Below are 20,935 nucleotides of genomic sequence, written 5' to 3'. Positions count from 1 at the left end.
CCAACCTTCTTATTAAATAAGAAACACAGAACCAATGCAAAGAAGAAAGCCAAGAGGTCAGAGCTAAGAGCTAAAACCTTACCCTTCCTCCTGTGGTGGTCCTACCTCTCCGAACCAGAGCTACCCCTGTGTTAAAGTCTTTATATAGAGTTCCTGTCCTGCCTTCTCATTGGTTGTAAACCCAACCACATGACCGCCTCCTCACAGCCTGTTTGTATAGGCCTCCAGGTTTTCCATGATTGGTATTAAGATTAAAGGCATGTGTATCCAATAATGGCTGTATCCCTGAACACACAGAGACTTACCCAGCTCTGCCTACCAAGTGCTGGAATTACAAGCGTACGCTACCACTGCCCTGCTTTCCTATGGCTTGCTAATAGCTCTGACCCCCGGGCAACTTTATTTATTAACATACAAATAATATTTTAATACAAATAAAATATCACCATAAGAAATAAAGAAAGAAAGGGTGTAAAGTGGGTAAGAAGGTAGGGAGGATATGGGAGTAGTGGGGGGAGAGGACACTGTGATCATAATATATTGTATGGAGAAATTAATAAACAAAAATAAACATAAAAAGATGGGGTTACAATGGGCAGGTTCATCTAGAGACATTACCAACTAGAGCATAGAGTTACAGGGTGGAGAGGAAGGAAAGGCTAGGAGGAGCTCTATGTCTTGCTCATCCCAACTCACCCATTGAGAATGGCAGAAAACTTTCTCTCTTCTTAAACTGTCCATTCTCCAAAAAGTGCTCTGGGTTGAACTCATCTGGAGTGTCCCACTCTTTGGGGTCTCTGTGCAGTGCAGTTAGGTTGGTCAGGACCATGATTCCCTACAAAAGGCAGCAGAAAGTAAAATCTTAATTAAAAAATCCCACATAGACAGGTGATGATTCGCAAGCTCCCATGCCTGGCCTGAGATATTTGACATCCTGAACTTTCCCACTCTCCCCAACTCATTCTCTGTCAGCTAAAATATTCCAGCCATTTGCAAAGGTAAGTAGATCATGCTTTCTTAAAGAACATATCAACTTTATTAAAAGTTATTAGTATAGATCTGAGAAGATGACCTCAGAGTATCCATGGGGAGATAATGAGCCCATGGTTTATCACAGTTAGGACCATGGCAGCAGTATGATAGGATGTCTCCTTCATCTACTCTTCTCCATTATTTTCTGTATATTATCAAAGAGATAATAGCCTATCTCACTACAGTCAAAGACCCAGGGATGTATCAGAAAGTATTCCTGTCAAGGCAAATACATGGCACAATACCCAGAATCGCCAAAGTAAGCCTTTCACTCTTTTTGCTCAATCATTAATTAGCAAAGCTGGTCCACTCTTCAAATATCTCAAGTCCATTGCCTCCATTCCAGGTCCCACTGCAACCTTAGTGCTAGCTGCCATCTTTGCTTTCTAGACGCTGTTCCACAGTTTGAAAGCCCAGTGGGCTTTGCATATGACTTAGTTACATTGCCCACCCACTCATTCAAACTTGGAAAGCAGGTTTCTCATACCCTTAAATTCACTCTGTGTATTATCAGAGTCACTGTTCATTGTTCCCCTCTGACTGGGCTCCCACCATAGTTGTCTTCCTTTCCGATCTCAACCAGGCGATGCTGTAATGCTGATTGTTTTAGATGGAGTATTCCTTTGCATTTTGACACAAAGCTAATTCTTAACTCTCCTTCAATCCTCAGCTCTAATACCTCTTCCTCCAGAAGCATTCACCAATTCCTTCAGCTGCTATTCCTCATCCCATCTTGTCAGCATCACAGAGAACCAGAATTTTTTCCTTCCAACAGTCCTCGGGGTTTATAAGCAGGGACTCTCATGACTCAGGTATTCCTACTCCAGACCCAAACTTTGTGGGTATTTAATGAATATTCTCTTGATAATAAAAAATAATGTCGGAATAATGTCTATTCCGAGTATAGGTTCTGTATTATCTTATTATATTTCCATATAGAGTCTATGAATTTGGCTGAATACATTTTGTAGAAGCTAAAGCTGTGATTGGTTAGGTAATGTGCTTGTACAGTAGGAGTAAGTGAAGTCAACATTGGAAACAGGCCTATCTGCTATCAAGGCCATGCTTCCCCACGTCTGTTGAACACAGACGTTTAGATTTCTCAGTACCCAGGGAATTGATGTTATAGTCTATAGAAAGAGTTGGTAGGGTTTTTTGAAGATGAATGAATGGACAGAAAATATGCAAACAGCATTGCGAAAATTCAGACCTCAACTTCAAGCCATGAGCTGTTCAGTGATAAAGAGAACAGAGAACACAATGACTGCTCTCTCCCTCTTCAGCCAAGGTCCTCTGCCAACACTAGACCAGCAATACGTTGAGGTGTCCCATAGCAAACAAAGCCAGGTTTGGCCTAATCATACCTGATCTGGGAATCTTCCCTTCTCATCTCTTCATGACAGATTTAAATATTCACTAATACACATAGAGGGTTTTGGCAGAAATATACTTCTCTTCCCATTGAAATGATTTCTTGGGTCAGGAATATATGTCAGTTTTAAAGTTTAGAATCCCAATATGATGTCAAAGATGGATGGAGGATCTGAGGCTGAGAGAGTGGTTACCTTTGGCAGGTCAAATCCAGCCAACTTGGTGTTAACTGCCCCTTCCCTGGGAACATTAAAAGGGATGATGTTGCCTATTCTCTGCACCTCGTGGATGACAGCATTGGTGTAGGGCATGGACTCTCTGTCAGCTAGGCTTGGCTGTCTTCCATGCCCAATCACTTTGTCAATCTCAGCCTGCACTTTTTCTGAAAGAAAACAGGAGATTCTATTAATTTTAAAACTTTAGTGCTTTCTTCTAAAAATATAGAAGTTGTAGTCTGAGACCTGACCTGCTTTTATTTCACCTTAGCATCTTGGTTATAAATAAGTAAAAATTTTCTCAACCCTTCAAATATCTGTTTTAGAAAACTGTCAATTCAATAACTTTCTTTGACCTTACAACATAATCATAAATTTCCATGTATTCTGACCTGAATATCTCAGATCACCACAGGCAAGCTTATAGCAGTATCTAGTGAGGCTTCTGCAAATAAGCACCATTCACTGAGTAGGTTACAAATCACACAAATGTATCCCCCATAGTTCTAGAGCCTGGAATTTCTGCGATCAAGGCACTAGCAGTTTTCTTGCCTGGTAGACAACAATTTTCTATCTCTTAAGTGCCAAACCTTTGCTGTGTCCTCATGCCATGAGGAGAAATGAATCTCTTTGGTAGGCACTAATTCTTTTCACAAAGGTCAATCGTCTTCTATACAATCACATTGATAGAGTTGAACGTGAGCTTGGCAAATAGGACACAAAGGCTCACACTGAAGAACATCTGTAAACTCTTTATTTCTTTTTTTTTTTTTTTTTTTTTTTTTTTTTTTTTTTTTTGGTTTTTCGAGACAGGGTTTCTCTGTGTAGCTTTGTGCCTTTCCTGGAACTCACTTGGTAGCCCAGGCTGGCCTCGAACTCACAGAGATCCGCCGGCCTCTGCCTCCCGAGTGCTGGGATTAAAGGCGTGCGCCACCACCGCCCGGCGTACTCTTTATTTCTTAAGGAGATATGTTAGCATGAGCTATAGACATCAGTGTGTTGCGGGACAATATTGCTGGTGAAGATGCTTACATTCTTTGAGCTTCAGTTTTCCCATTTGGTTAGTGAGGATAAATCTGCCTTGTTCTAAGGATGTGTTGAGATTTACAGGAACTGTTATAATGATAACATTTATTCTGCAAGCTGTCTGCCAATACGGCTCCTCTTTTTCAAGAGTAATGTAAGTTGAACTAATTTTATTTGATTAGCTAGCTGCACATTTCACTTAAAACGAATTTGGAACTCTAAGCCCTTTACTACTACTCTACATATAAAAATTAATTTCACATAAAACTTATATAATATAAAATTTATCACTATTACCATGGTGACTTTTGAGGCAGGGTTCTCCCTGTGTGGCCAGGATCACCTTAAAATTTCAACACAACTGTCTCAAATCTGTCAAGTATTGAGATTGATAGTGTGGGCCACCAATCACAGCTCCTTTTACCATTTTTGCACGAATAATTCAATAACCTTTAATATGTTCATACTGTTGTACATGTTATTGTTGGAACTTCATTGTACAAAAAAGTCAATGTCTGGGTTACAATACCAATTTCCCCCTCCCTGCATTCTCCCTTCTGTGTGTACAATTCAACTATTATTTCAGTTAGACAGTATAGCATTTTTAATTTTGTGATCATCTTCTTTAATTTAGCATAGTGTCCTGAATTTGTGTAGCATCAGAATTCCTTTTCTGGAGCTGGAAGATGGCTCAGTGGTTAAGATTACTTGCAGACTTCAGCTCGGTTCCTAGCACACATGTGGTGGCTCACAGCTCACAGTTCCAGGGGATCTGAAGCTTTCTTCCAACTTTTGTAGGTATGAGATAAATATACATACAGGTAAAGCACACACATACAGGCAAAACACTCATACACATAAAATTAATCTTAAAAAAATTAAAATGGATTTCTTACATCTGACTAAATTTTCTTTAGTTCTCAGGTATATTCCACACTTTATTTATTCATGTCCTATGGATACTCCGGTTTTTACCATCCCTTGACTACTATGCATGTTGTGAAGTGAACATGGTTGTAATTATATTATTTAAATCTCCTGATATTTTGGGGTCCCATTTTCAGGAGTCAAATCTGTATCCTAAGTGAGGTGATTTTTAAAAAATAAAAAAAATGGAGTCTTGGGATAGCAGATGGCTGACAGAAGTGCGTGCTGAGCTGAGCTAAAACTGTAGGCTTGACATGTGAGGGAGACAACTGAGTCCTGAACGTTGTCCTGTGACCTCCACACTTGTACCATGGCACTCTCCTGCACCTCCTAAAATATAACAAAACATTTAAATGTAATCTTCATGAAGAAATGCATTTTTAATGGTGACTCAAGAAGCATACAGGTAAAGATAGATACATTATTAAATATATATTTCACATTAATAAAGAAAGAAAGTTTACCCTGGGGAGATAGTTCAGTTGATAAAAATCTTGCTTGCAAGCATGAGGACCTAAGTTTGGTCCCTAGAATCCATGTAAAAAAAAGTCAGGTGTATGGTGATATTTTATTTGTACTGAAATGTGATTTTATTTGTATGTTAATAAATAAAGTTGCCTGGAAGGTCAGAGCTAATAGTAAGCCATAGCGGAGCTGGGCGTTCATGGTGCACGCCTTTAATCCCAGCACTTGGTAGGCAGAGCTAGGTAGATCTCTGTGTGGTCAAGGATACAGCCAGCATTGGAGACACACACCTTTAATCTCAATACCAACCATAGAAGACCTGGAGGTCTGTACAGACAGGCAGTGACGAGGTGGTCATGTGGTTGGGTTTACAACCAATGAGAAGACAGAACAGAAAGTCTATATAAAGACAAACAGACAGGAAGTAGGTCTCTTTCGGAGAGCTCTCTTGGCTGAAGAGGATTGCTGAAGCAGGAAGGGTAAGGCTCTTAGCTCTGACCTCTTGGGCTTTTATCTTTACATTGGCTCTGTGTTTCTTATTCAATATGACGGTTGGTTACTTCTACACAGGTGTGATGGCAAAGGCTTGTAGTTGCCATGTGCTGCTGGAGATGCAGAGACAAGAGGACCCCTGAAGCTCAGTGGCTACATGTTGAATTCTAGGCCAATGGGAGAACTTATCTTGAAAACAAAAAGTGAACTGTGATTGAGGAAGGAGGGCTGACGTTGCTCTGTGGCCTAAATATGCATGTGCACATATACACGTACATACATTCATACACAGTCACTCACACAAAGATGAAATAAAGGTTATGGACAAATCTGACTTCACCACATTGGTAGAACTATTTCTCTTTTCAATTTTCAACCTAGGGCAAAAAAAAAATGTACTAAATTGGCTTTATAACCCATGAATAAACTGTTAGCCATACTTTGAAAAAAAGGTTGAGGTTATGAAAAAATGGTCCCAACCACTACCTGCTAAACTCTTCTAGAATGTGGAGGAAGAGAAATTATGAGACAGACAATTCTTTGTTATGGCCAACAGGCAGTGGGGAGAAATGAAAACAATGTACAAAGCTCAGTCATTGATGGAGGAGCATTGTTCCATCTCTGGAGGAAAAAAAATGACAGCATTTCCCTAGTCAGTAAATTCTTAGAGAAATTTGAAACATCTTAGAGATGTGATACCTTAGAAGATTCTTCTAGATGTGGAAGAAATTGGAACAGTACTTTTTTGGTAGAGAGAACACTTGATGTCATGACTTAGAGACAAGAATAAAGACAGTGACAAAATGACATGTAACACAGGAAAGCTACCATGCAGGGTAGGTAGGGGTTGAGGATGGGCAGAGAGGTGCATATTACGTGACTTCAGAAACCAAACTAAGGCATTTGTACGGTATTCAGGGAAATAGGAATGTATTGCTAAAAAGGAAGGAGGACACCTATGGATGCTCCTAGAGTAATGACACTCTTTCCTGGGATTGACTACAATGTCCCTTGACTTCTTCGTTTTGCTCTAGACTTTATGCTTTTTGAGTACATAGATGCTATAATATTGGTACTCCTGTGCCCATCATACTCCTTGTAAAACATATGGAGGATGTTCCCCATCCCAAGTGCACATCACCTCACAGCCATTCTATCTTTTCCCACCCCACCATGCCATCTTCTGGTCCCATCTGAGCCACAGATTCCATAATCACCATTTCACCTTGTCCAGGTATATTTATCACATACTCACCTTGGACTTCTGGGTAAAGGGCCATACAGAGCAGAGCCCAGCGTAGTGTCGTGGATGTTGTCTCTGTTCCAGCAAAGAAGAGGTCCAGAGTGCTGCAGATAAGGTTTTCTTCATTGAAACTTGTAGTAGTCTTATCTGGGTACTAGAAAAGACAGTGCATGCTTGTTTATTCAGAGGGTCTGAGTCAAGACCCTAGGGTATGTATTTGGAAAGATTCATATAAACTAATAATCCTTTTGACCTCATCAGGAAGCATTTTCTTATCCTAAGTACTGCACGCTGACCAAAACCTTATGGCACTTGGGTAGATGAAAATCTCAACTATTTTCTTCTGATTATATTTTTGGAAACTTTTTGTCCAGTGGTAAGAAAATGGGATAAAAATCATCTTTGACTTCTAGTATCAGCCATATCACTAAGTCACTACTTGGCCCAGGGCACTCACTTAATGTTTCTTTTTCTTCAGTATTTTATAAGAAATACACCTTAACATGTCATTATCAATCATATGAGATACCACAGGCACACAGTTAATATTCAACAAATGCTTTTGTTGATACCAGAAAGAATCAAGTGATTCTCAACGGTCTCAGATTCTCTGATCTCACCATTCATCTTTCCAAGTCAAGACTTTCTGATTCCATCAGTTTTTTTTTTTATGACACATCATCATTTTTACCAGCTTCCTATGGAAGAATAAATTTGTTATGATTGATTTTAATACTGATGGCCTAACACCTATAGATGACAAATAATTATTCACTGCTTCCTCTAAAGAAAAAAAAACAACATTGCTTTTATCAATACTATTCAAGGAAAATGAAATAAGAGAAAATGAAAAATTACTATTCTTCCCCTGCTCAGAGGAGGAACCCATAATCCAACATATACAAGTTATGGCATCAATCCAGTGATGTGTACCAGTAAACCTAATGACATCAAGGCTGCATATTTTGTGATATGGTTTGGATCTGAAATGAAATTTCAGAATTACTACAAGCTCACTTTCTCAATGCTTGGTTTCTAGTTGTCTGAAGTATTTTTGGAGGTTCTATAATAATGGGGGAAGGAGAAGGAACTAGTTGGAGGAGTGACTACTAGGGCAGCATTCTTAAGGTTATGTTAGGACCCTGGATCTTGCCTTTATTTCTGATCCCTAATGCATCATTATGGAACAGATTTCACAATGGGTTTTTGACACCGTGGTTTTAGCTGCTCTGTCATTCCTTCTCTGTGGTGATGATGCACCCAACTCTCTAAACCTGTGAGTGAAAAATGAATCCCTCTTGTGTTGTTTTTGCCAGATATTATCACAGTGATACAAAAGTAACAAACAGATCCAACTGACTGCTGTCTAGCCTCTTGTACATTATTGAATGGTTTTTATGACGCGTCAGAAGGCCTCATCTAAATGTTAAACTCTTGCATTCAGCTGCACATTGCTTATATCTTGCAGTGGCGGATGAGATGGAGTCAGTAACTGGCCAGAGACCAACTTGTAACAAAATTGGACTCTGAAGTTTAATTGCTACTTTCATTTATGGTACCGCTCATTCACATATGGGTAAAAGCTAAGAAACACAAAAAGATAGACTATGAACTCTATTTCTAATGACCCTAACAATCCTGAATTAATGCTATCCTATACCTAATAAGTACTATACCCTTTTCATTTAATTTTCCTGTAGGGTATTAAGTAATGATTCACAGAGCTGTCCATCTATTCATCTCTGTGCATATTGCTTGATACTCCATAATAAACCTTGTATATGTGATTCATTTCCAAAAGGAAGATTATACAGTTATTCTTATAACAGGGAGATCAAGGTTCAGAATCAAAGAGATGAGATATAAAGATGGACGTAGTGATCAGGGAGAAACAGAAGTTACAATCTTGGTATTGAAGATGAAGGAAGAAGACATGGAGAAAGGTATCTATGCCCAGTAGAATCTGGAAGAGGCAAAGTAATGAGTTCTCACTATTTCCATATGAAGCTTGCCTGGCAAACAGGCATACTGGGAGCATGCAGTGCTAGGCGGGAACACATCTGTGCTGTGTCAAACCAATAAGCTCAAGGAAACATGCTGTAGGATCAATTGGAAACTATTAAACTGTTGCTTCCTTTGAAAGAAGAAGACAACACAGCAGGTATCTTTCCCACCTTTGTCATTTCCTTGAGGAAAGCATCAATGAAGTCTCTTGGCTCATCAGGGTCCCAGTCTTTCCGGTGATTGTCAATAATATCAGAAACAAACAATTTCAGTTTTTCCCAGTTTCTGAAAACTGTTTGGTGTGATCCAGGAAGATAATGAATTATCCTTGGAAAGATATTGTAGAGCTGATTGGAAAAAAAAAATAAGACAGTCATGGAGACACCCTGGTGCCACATTTCAAAACAGTCTTGTCTTTCCCTTTCTTGTCTTTCTTACAGTGGGATAGTGAAGCCTTCTTGACCCCGTTTCACTCTTACTCCCTACCCTCCACAGGCATTCCAAGTTTGTAAGGACTTCAATACTCTAAACTGAGTTGAAGAAGAGGCTCTAATTACAAGAGGGATGCACAAAAGAGAATGTATCAACCAATTAATTGTACATGATCTTGTTAAAATAGGAACAAACTGAAACACATGAGGATAGTAAGGTAAAAACAACTCAGAACTAGTGTGCTGAAGATCTTGCATTACTTTAGAGAGGATAAAATTAGTTGTCCTACCTCACAAGAAAACCTACAGACTCAACTAACCTGGCCTCACAGGGGCTCACCGGGGCTCACAGAGACTGAACCGACAACCAGAGAGCTTGCATGAGACTGACCTACATGATAGAGTTGTGTAGCTTGGTCTTCTAGTGGGACTCCTAACAGTGGGGACAGGGGCTGTCTCTGACTCTGTTAACTGCTTTGGGGACTCTTTCCTCCTACTAGGTTGCCTCATCCAGCCTTAGTAGGAGAGAAGGTGCCTAGTCTTATACAACTTAATATGCCATGGTGGCTGATATCCATATTTTAAAATAAAATAATTTTACATTTATTTATGTGCTTATTTATTTATTTATTTTGTGTGTGTACACCTATGCTCATGTGTCATGGTACGTGTGTGGAGGTCAGAGGACAACCTGAGGAACATGGCTCTGTTCTTCCACCCTGTGAATTCCCAGGATCAAACACACATTGTCAGACTTTGCAGCAAGAACCCTCATGTGCTGAGCTATTTTCCTCACCACACTTACTTTTGTTACTCTCTTTCATGCATTCATCTAGTTATGTTTATGCCTCTCATTTTTAGCAATAGACTTTCTTTTCTTTAGTTTATTTATTTAGTTGCATTCTATGCTCTCCTTTATATTTATATCTTGAATTTATCTTATTGGCTTTTAAAAAATAATACTTACACCTTAAACTTTTTATTCCTCTTCTTACACTGACTCTTGAACTTTTTTAAACTAATGTTAAATCTATTTTTGTCTCCCCCATATTTTAATTTTTCCTGTGTGTGATATTCTTTTCCTCCCTGCTTCTCCCTTAAATTATTTTACCTTATTTTTGTGCCCCCCTTACCTGTCACCTTTAGGTATCTCATTCATTTATTATTTTAACACTACATTAAATAATTTTGAAACTTTGTAGCACATTCAGTACTTTTGACATTGTTTCAGTTCTGTAGCCACTGGTGATATATGAAAGAGCTACAATTGAATTTATGTGTGTTTCTATATTTTGCAAGATAGGAAGTTGTTGCTGCTACAACAGTTTGTTTTCTTCTTCTCACAGAGAGGTATTATGGATTAAAAAATTCCAGAAATTATATCCAAACCAACAGCTGCAAAAACTGCAACATAGAAATACAAGAAACAGGGGCTGAAGAGATGGCTCAGAGGTTAAGAACTCAGAGGTTAAGACATAATTTCTAGGAAACATAGGTGTACCTGTGCTTCCAGAGGACGGGAGTTCGACTCCCAGTACCTACATAGCAGCTGCCACATGTATGTGGTGCCCTTACATACAAGGAGGCAAAACAATAATACATGTAAACTAAAGTTAATAGATAGACAAATGGAAAAAAAAAAGAAATACAAGAAACATGGAAAATCAAGGCAACAAGACTCCTGCATTTACAGGTCAGGAAACTGAAAGGGAGATCTGGAGAGACAAGGAAAAGAAGAGTGGAAGAGAACTCAAGGGGGCTGAAAATAGAATCCACATAAAAAGAGTACAATTAGTACACGTGATAGGAAAGCAGAACTGAGAATAATTGGGGAGAATGGGAACTAGCTGGGTTGGGGAAAGGAAGCAATAAGAAAAATTATAGTGGTACATGTATGAAGATATTGTGATGATACCCTTTGTTATCTAAATTAATCTAAAAAAAACACTTTAAAAACTATAAAGTTTATAGAACTGCAATGGACAGAGATAAGCCTGTGGTTGTAGAAGGGAAGTTTAGCACATTAGATGCTCTAACCAGTACAGTTATAGCAGAGATGCCTGTCATTTGTTCTGTAACTCCAGGTCAGAGGCAGTAGTGAGTGGGACACTTGTATAAGTGAAGTGTGACTGGTTGTGTGCTGACACTTTTTGGACCTGATTCAAACATGCGCAGTAGATCCTAATTATATGTTTCCTACTGTTACATTTGCAGTTTGCAAAATTAAAGTGCACTTTTTTTTTTAAAGTGCGCTTTTTTTAACTGAAGCAATTAAAACATTTTAATAATGACATGTAATTGATGCCAGGACAAATGGTACATCAAGAACACATCATTTAAATAAGTATAGATGTATACACGACCTCACACGTTTATAACAAAGTAGCCACATGACTGCTAGGAAACATAGGTGGATAACCTTAGGAATTAATTTTCCTTTAAAATTGTCTTCCTAGCCGGGTGGTGGTGGCGCACGCCTTTAACCCCAGCACTCAGGAGGCAGAGCCAGGCAGATCTCTGTGAGTACGACGCCAGCCTGGTTTACAGAGCAAGATCCAGGACAGGCACCAAAACTACACAGAGAAACCCTGTCTCGAAAAAACAAAACACAACAAACAAACAAACAAAAAACTGTCTTTCACATCTAGGAATATGGCTGAGACACCAGTAAGCTGTGGAAAATATTTGGAAGACTCTATGGATTGAGGGACACAAATTTGGACATAGGTTTCCCAAGCTGGGGGTGAAGTTTGAACACCAAACTATATGTCTGCTTATGAATCACAAGATTCACAGTACCAAGTGTTGATTGCAACATAACAATAGGACTCAATTTTGAACTTTGAGTTACGTTTTAGGTGTAGATGCAAATTCTAGATAAATGAACTGAATGGGTTCACATGAACACTTGTACCAGAATATCCACTGCAACTTTATTAACATCACAAATCTGGTAACAACTCAAAAATCCAAACATGGAGAAAGAATTACTAACAGATAGTCACACATTTTGCCAACCCTAGTCTCAGCTTAACAAAAAGCAGGACACACAGAAGAACATCAAGTAAGCTGAGCTGGTAAGTCACCACCACCAGCATGGGCATCCAGCAAATGTTGGTACTTCATTTAAGTATTAGAAATGTGGTTATTCTCATGCAAGGGTTTTGCGTATTATCAACAGCACTAAAATCAATAGATAGATTTGAATACATCTGTGTTAAACTCAACTTTAAGATACTATATTTTAACTTCAAAAGCCCTAAAATACAAAAATGAGGAGCCTGTCTGTTTGAATTAGTCCCATTTTAGTACCCTTCCCAAGATATGAAAAGGTCGAGTGCTTACCTGGCACATCGCTGATGCCTCCAAACATGTGGCCTCATCCAGTAGCCTCAACATCTCCTGAAACTGACTGTCCTGGTACTCAAAGCGCTCCCCAAAGGTGACAGAGCAAATGATATTGGAAACTGCATTATTGATATTGAAGTGAGGGTCAAAAGGCTGTCCTGGAGGTGGGGAAAGAGCTGAGTTGTTTAAAGATATTTCTATTTCTATTGTCTATAAGCAATTAACTACAAATGATAAAAGAAAACAATCCTCCAGCTGCCCCCCTCCCTATATAAATATTGGAGAATGAAATGATGGGCTCTGGCCACAGCACACACATGGGCTGACATGATCTAAGGTTTCTGTCAATGGCTGTAAAGTCAGATTGATGACCAGGATTTAAATAAAAACAATGTTTAATAACCCATTTTGTTCGCTAGGTTACAGCCCTCTAGGGCAGGGTCATAGCTATAAGTTCACTGTTCAGGCTTCAGTGCCTAGGCTTGGGCAAGCCCAGGACAAACATTTAGTAAGAATATGTTGTACAAGGCCACAACCCGCATCACCTGCCCTGTGAAATGCCCACCTCTCTCCTCTCTTATGGCCTCCACAAGGTGTCGGGATTCCTCCTGGATGCGCTGTTCTAAGCTCTTCTTTCCCAATCCAAAGTTCCTCAGTGTCATCAGGGCGAATCTTCTTTGTTCCTTCCATGTCTGGCCACTGGAGAAGATCAACCCTGGAAAGAAGAGATTCAGCATTATAGTATTATGATTCTGATCTAAAATTACCTGACAAATGGTATGGGCATGTGCACAATGGAAAGGAGACAGGCCAGTAAGGCACTTGGCAGCTGTCTAGAGTGACAATCCCAAAGCAAGGGAACTAAGATTTACTGGTTACTTAAAACATCAAACAACTTAGTAAACCTTATGTTTTACGTGATTTAGCACTTTCAGAAATTCCATATGCTTATTAACAATTATCTCCAGGCCCATTGCACCTGATGCAAAAACTGAAACACTGGGATAAAGTTTACTTCATAAAGAAATGTAGTTAGTAGAGAACAGCTGTGTATTTAAGTTTCAGTCTTTCTGGTTCCAAAGTCCATTGATCACACAAATCGCACAAATTCATGTTAAGCATATAACAGGAATGCACTCGTGGATAAGATGAAACGTGCTCTTTTAGCAAGGTAAGAAAGTTTTATAGAAAAGGTTCTAGATAAGACACACAGTAAAGAATGAGTAAATGACTCAAGAACGTAGAAAGAATGAGTATGGCACACACAGAGAGCCTAGAAGCATGGGGGAAGAATATTCTAGTGTACTCAGCAACCATCAATATCAAGGCATATACAATGAATGCTTCTGTCAATGAGGACACTTTCAGAGAAATCCTCAAATCCTTTTCATATAAGTCTTTGCCTCCCAATTGTTACTTTTGAAATGATAATAATAAGTATTCAAACCAGACTGTTATAGTATTGTCCAGAAGGCTAAAGACAACTGGGTGATGTCATTTAATAATGGAGTACAAGGAGTCATAATCAAGAAGAGCAGTATCAAGAGGATTCCGACTCACATCTATTTTCCTAGGACAGAGGGTTGGAATGGGAAAATAGAAGTGAGAGCACAGTATCTCTGCCTGGACATTCCATCAGAGCTTCAAGAGTTAGTGTACAGGACATGTGGTTTCTCCCAAGTCTAGAAGAGAGACATGGTAAGTCCTCCACTGGGTGCTTACATTCAGGGACTGTGGCATTCTGCTTCCTTGAAAGATGGCAATTCATGATGGGGTTGGTTTATGGGAGTGTTTGCAAGTTATAGACAGGAACCTTTAACATATCACAAGAATTACAATGCACAGCATATATTGCTCAAGGAACTTACCATTATTTTTAAAGAGATGTTTTCGGAGACAAGTGACAGGACGATTCAGAAAATTTGGCTCCAATTGAGTAAAGACTTCTTTGATTAAGGGCATGCCAGTTACAACCACTGAGGGTATATTAGCAAACTCCAAGCTTAAAATGTTCCCATATTTCTTCACAAACTGAAAAATATTTCAGTAGTTACAGTTGAGTGAGCCCATGTCTGTGTGTCCAGAGATGGCAGGCATGTGTATAGCCAATGGGACTCATGTTGAGATGTCCATAAAAACTGTTAGTGGAGGCAATGATCTTCCTCTGTGTAAATGTTTGGAATTTTTTTCTCTTCTTATATATTAAGTTCAATTTCAATACACACTAAGAATAGAAATTTCCCTTTACAAAATTCCTAAAGAATTCAGCAAATATGAATTAGGTATGCAACTGCCCTATTTCCCTAGAGGAAGGCATGAGGATATGTGTAGCAACAAATAAGCAAAGTCCTGAAAGCATCCTGAATTTTAATGAAGTCAGAGAATAGAGGAAAAAGGCCAAGGAAGGTCTGTCCATGTTTGGTGTAGTTTTAAAAATATCCATATTTACCCAGAGACTAATTCCTTCAACATCTACTATATACAGAAGTTTCCTGTGTGACCAATGCAACTAACACTGAGTGAAGTCTGTGTATTTGTATGGGGGGGAGGCATATTGGTGCGATGAGAATGTTTCTGATTTTTTTCTTCTCCTGTCTACTTTAAGAATTTCTTCAAAAAATTTCACTCATGTGTTCAGTCAACATTAATTGAATGAGCATCAGTGTGTCCCTAGACTAGGTTATGAAGTCTTAAGTGTTTTAAAGAAATCAACATTTCTAAACTGAAGCATCCGGAGGCCAGTGGAGGCAGAGTACTATGTTCCTAACCTGCCAAAGGCTCCAAATGTGTCTTTAAAGTCTACTATAGCAAGCATGAATGATTAATAAATAAAAGTACCTATTTAGCCAGAGGAGAGTGTGCCCTCCCCATATCCCGTTAGATATGGATAGTGCAATGAAGAGTGGAGACTGGGAGTGGAGATTTCCCAGTATCTCTGGAGTGATGTAGGTTAACTGTGCTCTTGGGGAAGTTGCTCTATCTTTTGAAACTTAGAATCTTGGTATGAAAGGTAAAAAATTATCCCTCCCTCCATTGGGTTCTATAAAGAAAAATGAAAGTAGAAATGTGAAAGTCACTTCATCTTTTCTTTCTAGGCACTCAGCCACCCTCTGCATCTCTGAGAAATTAGCCAGCTGTTTATATGCAAAGCATGTGAGGCACCAAAATCATGATGATGAGGATGAAGGTGTAAGGTGAGTCCCTGGTCATAGTAGTGCTCACTGAGCAAAGGAAGGGCATTGCTCATGCTTTATTTCATCAACTGTAAAACTCCTCACCATAATGAGCATTTTGTATCTTCCCAATAAGGCAGCAAACAAGTTGTATGAGAAGCAGTGTAGCCAAGAAGACAAAGCTGTTGCTTGGTGGAGGGAATCTCTGGATATTACATAATGTTTGAGGAAGACGAAATGACTTTGAGATATCCAAATGACCTTGGAGTTTAGCTATAGTTACAGAATGGGAAGCAGGCCCGAGTGTGAGGGGTGGAGAGTCTGGGTGAAGAGGGAAACAGAAGGGAAGAGAATGTCCATGATGGTGTAGAATGTGCAAGCTTGTGCAAACAGAGTTGGATGAGAGTGTGTAAGTAGTATCAAAGTTTCTTCCTGCTGTGTGATCAAGTTAGCCGTTTGTCCTTCTGAGTCACATCCAGCTTCAATAGAGGTATCAAACAGAAGGGCTCAGTTCTCCTTTGCCACATTCCTGCAGCCTCCTCTGAAGGAATGGAGAAAGAAAGTGCTTGAGGTCAGAAAGGAAACTGAACTTAAAAGATCAGAAAAAAGACAGTAATGGAGGATGAGTAAGGGCCAAAGACAACAGACTCCTCTGCCTTTGAGTTCCAGCTGTACTGGACACTGAAGAGCAGGCCAGTGTCTGATGTGGGTCTCAGTGTGTGGGGACAACATCTCAGCGGTGTATCCTAGACAGGAGAAGGCTCCTCCCTGTTTGTAGTTGCTTCACTTCCCATGGAAATGGTGTTAGCAAGTCTCAGGAGCTGCATGGGAGTGTTGAACAACACAGAGCAGTGCCTGGGAGGACAATAAGATAGGTGTAAAGAGAAAGAAGATGGATAAAAAGGCATCTACTCAGAAAGTGTCCAAGAAACATACAGGCAAGGGAAAATGGAAGAAAAGAGGTGGGAAAAAACAAGAAAAATTATGGGCTTAAACCCTTAAATAGCGATAAATAATCAGACATGGACAGTCTTCACATATAATGGAAAGTGACAGGGATAATCAAACATGGCCAGAGTATTGACTATCTAAGCAAAGAAAATGACTGTGGATAAAGAGGCACATTACATGGGAAGATGGTCATTCACCAGAAAGAGCTGCCAATCTTACATGTGTCCTATGCACCCTTAATAGTCTTTCCAATACAAGGAGAGAGCTTCCAGACTGAATGGAAAGACAGACAGACAGACTCCCAGTGGAGCTGGAGATTTCAGTGCATTTTTCTCTGGAGTTGATAAAATTAGTAGGTGAACAGTGGGCAAGGATGTAGAAGGACCAAATTAGGCTCAATAGAAAAAATTAAGAGAACTGATATTTATACAGGTCAAGAGGAGATCATATATTAAAAAAAAAACTGGAATGGTACTCTAAACAACATCTGTGGCGCCCCATTTCTTAAACTAGCATGGCATATTTATGAAGGTAAATTATTATGCCATCCAATCCACCTTGACAAAAGAAATAAAATCAAACACAGTATGTCTCTGGCCATAAAATCACACTGGAAATCTTACATCGACAGATAATAAAATCTCCAGCTCTTTGGAATCTGAATATCTTATCTCTGGGTTAGAGGCTGCCAGCATCAGTCTACAAACCACGCCCTCCCATTGCAGGTGCCAGGATCCCGTCCCAGGACACAGCCAGGCACCTTCACCCCTTCCTACCTTCTGAACGGCTATGTGGGGTTGCTTTAAGTCCAAATAGAACAAGCAGCCCACGAAGGGCAGGCGCCTCGGCCCTGGCGGGTAGTTTTTGGGGCGCCGGTTTTTGAGGTAGTCAGCCAGAAACAGGAAGGCGACAGCAGCCAGCAGCAGAGTCCGGAGATGGAGCGCAGCCCAGATGGCGGCCACCAGGGAGCCCGCGGCGGCGAGCATGGCTGGCGCTGGAGCTGGCTCTCCTGAGAAATGAGGGTCTGAGCTGGGGCAGATCTCCAGGGTCACCGCCTGTGGTTACCAGAATAGGCCAGCCCCTTGGCTCTGCCCTCCCAGTCCCCAAAAGGACCCCGCCTATCTCTCCCCCCGCGGGCTCCTCACCCAGCTGTGCTCACTGCTGTGTCTCTGGCCTAGCGGCAACCTCCTCCGAAACCTGCTTCTCAGCTTCCTAAGCCAAACCTGAGCCGAACTTTGTGCCCAGTGCCCTTGCACTTTTCTGAGTCTTCTCAAGGTTCCAACCTCGCTGGCTCCACCTCGCCGCTCTCGGTCACGCTCCTTCTCCGAGCCCTCCTGTGGAGAAGCTGTGGCGGACTTCAAGAAGAGGCACTTGAGCGTGTCTGGACTGGCTAAGAGCCTCGCTCATTCAGGAAGTCCTTCCCACTGGCTCTGGGTTTGTGATTTGCATGAATCCCAGAGGACATCGTGGAGGGTCTGAACTCCTGTTTTATAAACAAACTTTCACCAGGGACTGCAACCTTCCTGGGAAATAAGAAAGATAGTGGCACTCACCTCACTTTGACAGTGGTATGCTCGCTGAATAAAAGAATCCACGGATTCTTAGTTCACATTGAAGGAGCATCCCGGTCTGGATTCTTTTTCGTTTGCTTGTTTTGTTTTCGTGTAGTTTTAGGGATTGAAATCCGCCCTTGAGCATGCTAGGCAACCTTTCCATTGCTTCATCAGTTTGTTTTCTTTCTCCCTCCCTATTTACTTTTGAAGTTAGTACATAAATTAATTGATTTGCTTTAGCACTTTCGTGTGTATAGTTTCACGTGTGTGTGTGTGTGTGTGTGTGTGTGTGTGTGTGTGTGTGTGTGTGTGTGTGTGTGTGGTGTGTACACGTATTTCCCCTCTCTCTCCTACAGCTTCCCTACACTGCTGTTGTGGGTCCTGGGCTTCGCAGATTATCCCCCTTCTGCTTGTTGGCTACACGTTTTTTCATTACCCTTTCCCCAACCCCCTTAAAGATCTGTTCCTTCCCTCTCATGGTCCCATTTCACATGCTAGGCTCCGCCCCCATCTACTCATACACAGTTTAATCTAGGTTAGTCCTGCAGAAAACAAGCTGTGTTTGTCTTTCTGCATCTGGTTTGTTTCACTTTACATAATGATCTCCAGCTGGTTTTCATCCAGCTCTTCCAGGGAAACCTCTGAGCACATTGGGTCTCCAGCATGCATGCAACTTTTCACCCTGTGCCAGATATGTGAGATCCTCAAACTGCGAAGCAAACTAGACATACATAGGCACTAAACATGTAGACATGCATTCTAATTACAAAATTTTTGTTGAAAAGAAAAATGATAATTGAAGTTCCTAACTTTCCAAGATCCAAGAAAAAGGGAGACAGATGAATAGGAACAGAGATTTAGTGAAGCTTAGCTTGTATTCTTCCAACCTGTCTTGTTTTTATTTTTTTCTTTTTATTAAAAATAGATTCTTTTCTCACACAATATATCCTAATTATAGCTTCTCCTTCTTCCTCTACTTCTCCCAGTTTCTTTCCACATCCCCTGCCCTCTGGATCCACTCTTTGTCTGTCTCTCATTAGAAAAGAACAGGCTTCTAAGAGATAATAGCCAAACATGACAAAATAAAATAGAATAAGATAAAAATTATCATGTGAAAGTTGAACACAGCAACCCCACAGGAGGAAAAGAGCTATTCATTCTCATAGTCGTAAGTCCCATAAAAATATTAAGCTATGATATGTATGCAGAGGGACCTGGTGCAGACCCATGTAGGTCCTGTGCTTGCTGCCTCAGTCTCTGTGAACTCATATATGCCCTGCTTAGTTGATTCAGAGGTCCTTGTTCTCTGGTTCCTTGTTCACCATCCCCTCTGGCTCTTATACTTTTTCTGCCTCCTCTTCCACATATTCCCTGAGCTCCAAGGGAAGGATTTTGATGGAAACATCCCATTTAGACTCTCTGCACATAATGTGGGTCTTTACATGTGTTCTCATCTGCTGCCAGAGGAATCTTCTCTGATGACAATGAATAAGGTACTGATCTATGAGTTTAGCAAAATATCATTAGGAGTCACTTTATTGATTTTTTTTTTTCAGACCAGTAGTATTGAGTTTTACCCTAGGTCTCTAGGCTATCTAGTCTCTGGTGCATGGTTAACCAAGCAGTGTCAGATATTGGTTCCTTCTTGTGGAGTGGGCTTTAAGTCAAATCAGACATTGGTTCACTACTCCCATAAGTTCTGTGCCACCATTGCCCTAGCATGTTTTGTAGGCAGGACATATTATAGGACAAAGATTTTGTGACTTGTTTGGTGTACATGCTTCTCTTTTGGTAGCCTACAGAGTGTCTTCCCACACCAAAGAGACTAGAATGTAGGGATGAGGTCTCCATGTAGGCACCAGCTTGACTTCTCCATGTTCAATGAGTTGTGTGGGTGTTGTCCTTGGTAAAGAGGTCCCACTATCAGTTTGCAGAGAGCAACCATTTGTCTTACTTAGGAACATCCTGGGTTGTCTATGGACTTCCATGGGACCACCTTGCCTAACAATGCTATTGAATTCAACCCCATCCTACCACTGGAAGCCTTGCTTGGCTACACGAGATGGCCAGTTGAGACTCTGTATCCCCATTACTAGGAGTCCCCATTAGGATCACCTTCACTGATTCCAGAAAGTTTCCACTGTGCTAGATTTGTATGCTATCCCACCAAATGCCCCTCAGTTCCAGCCATCTCCTCCTGAACACTGTCCCCAAACAAATTGTTCCCTCACCTGACCCCCTCCCCAGCTTCTGGCCCCACCTTCCCCAATTTGTCATAAAATCTATTCTCCCCCTCCCAGGGAGATCAATGATTCCCTCCTATACCCCTCCTCTTTACCTAACCTCTGTGGGTCTACAGATTATAGCTTAGTTATCATTTATTTAATGGCTAATATCCACTTATAAGTGAATACATACCATATTTATCTTTCAGGTGGGTCTGGATTATCTCACTCAGGATTATTTTTTTTTCTAGTTCCATCTATTTGCCTACAAATTTCATGATGCCATTCTTTTAACAGCTGAGTAATACTCCATTTTGTAAATTTACCATAATTTTTTTATCCATTCTTTTGTTGAGGGGCATATAGGTTGTTTCTGGTTTCTGGCTATTATGAGTAAAACTACAATAAAAGTGAGCAAGTGTCCTTGTGGTAGGATGAATCATCCTTGGGGCATATGTTCAAGAGTGGTAGAGCTGGGT

At 40.4% G+C, this 20,935-nt stretch overlaps 1 protein-coding gene across 8 annotated transcripts in view; it reads right to left on the bottom strand.

Moving 5' to 3' along the window:
* Window positions 1-18,464, bottom strand: part of LOC128096738 (cytochrome P450 2J3) — a 33,053-nt gene extending 14,589 nt beyond the window's left edge. For 2 of the 8 annotated variants that reach the window (XM_052716688.1, XM_052716692.1), the window contains exons 1-9: window positions 17,824-18,070; window positions 17,455-17,687; window positions 14,423-14,585; window positions 13,120-13,269; window positions 12,552-12,712; window positions 8,946-9,122; window positions 6,784-6,925; window positions 2,598-2,785; window positions 697-835 (exon numbers count right to left, since the gene is read on the bottom strand). In XM_052716688.1, coding sequence (XP_052572648.1) covers window positions 697-835; window positions 2,598-2,785; window positions 6,784-6,925; window positions 8,946-9,122; window positions 12,552-12,712; window positions 13,120-13,269; window positions 14,423-14,585; window positions 17,455-17,664 — 1,330 coding nt within the window. In that variant the 5' untranslated portion in view covers window positions 17,665-17,687; window positions 17,824-18,070. Of the gene's footprint in view, window positions 1-696; window positions 836-2,597; window positions 2,786-6,783; window positions 6,926-8,945; window positions 9,123-12,551; window positions 12,713-13,119; window positions 13,270-14,422; window positions 14,586-17,454; window positions 17,688-17,823; window positions 18,078-18,231 lie in introns of those variants that run through there. The other 6 variants (XM_052716687.1, XM_052716686.1, XM_052716685.1 and 3 more) reach the window with 6 other exon arrangements.
* Between the last annotated feature and the right edge of the window lie 2,471 nt (window positions 18,465-20,935).

Source organism: Peromyscus californicus, unplaced genomic scaffold, assembly GCF_007827085.1.
Source record: "Peromyscus californicus insignis strain IS unplaced genomic scaffold, ASM782708v3 Scaffold_5__1_contigs__length_169319896, whole genome shotgun sequence".
Classification (NCBI taxonomy): Eukaryota; Metazoa; Chordata; class Mammalia; order Rodentia; family Cricetidae; genus Peromyscus; species Peromyscus californicus.
Note: the sequence above shows the minus strand (reverse complement) of the source record. Positions and strands in the feature narration are given on the sequence as shown.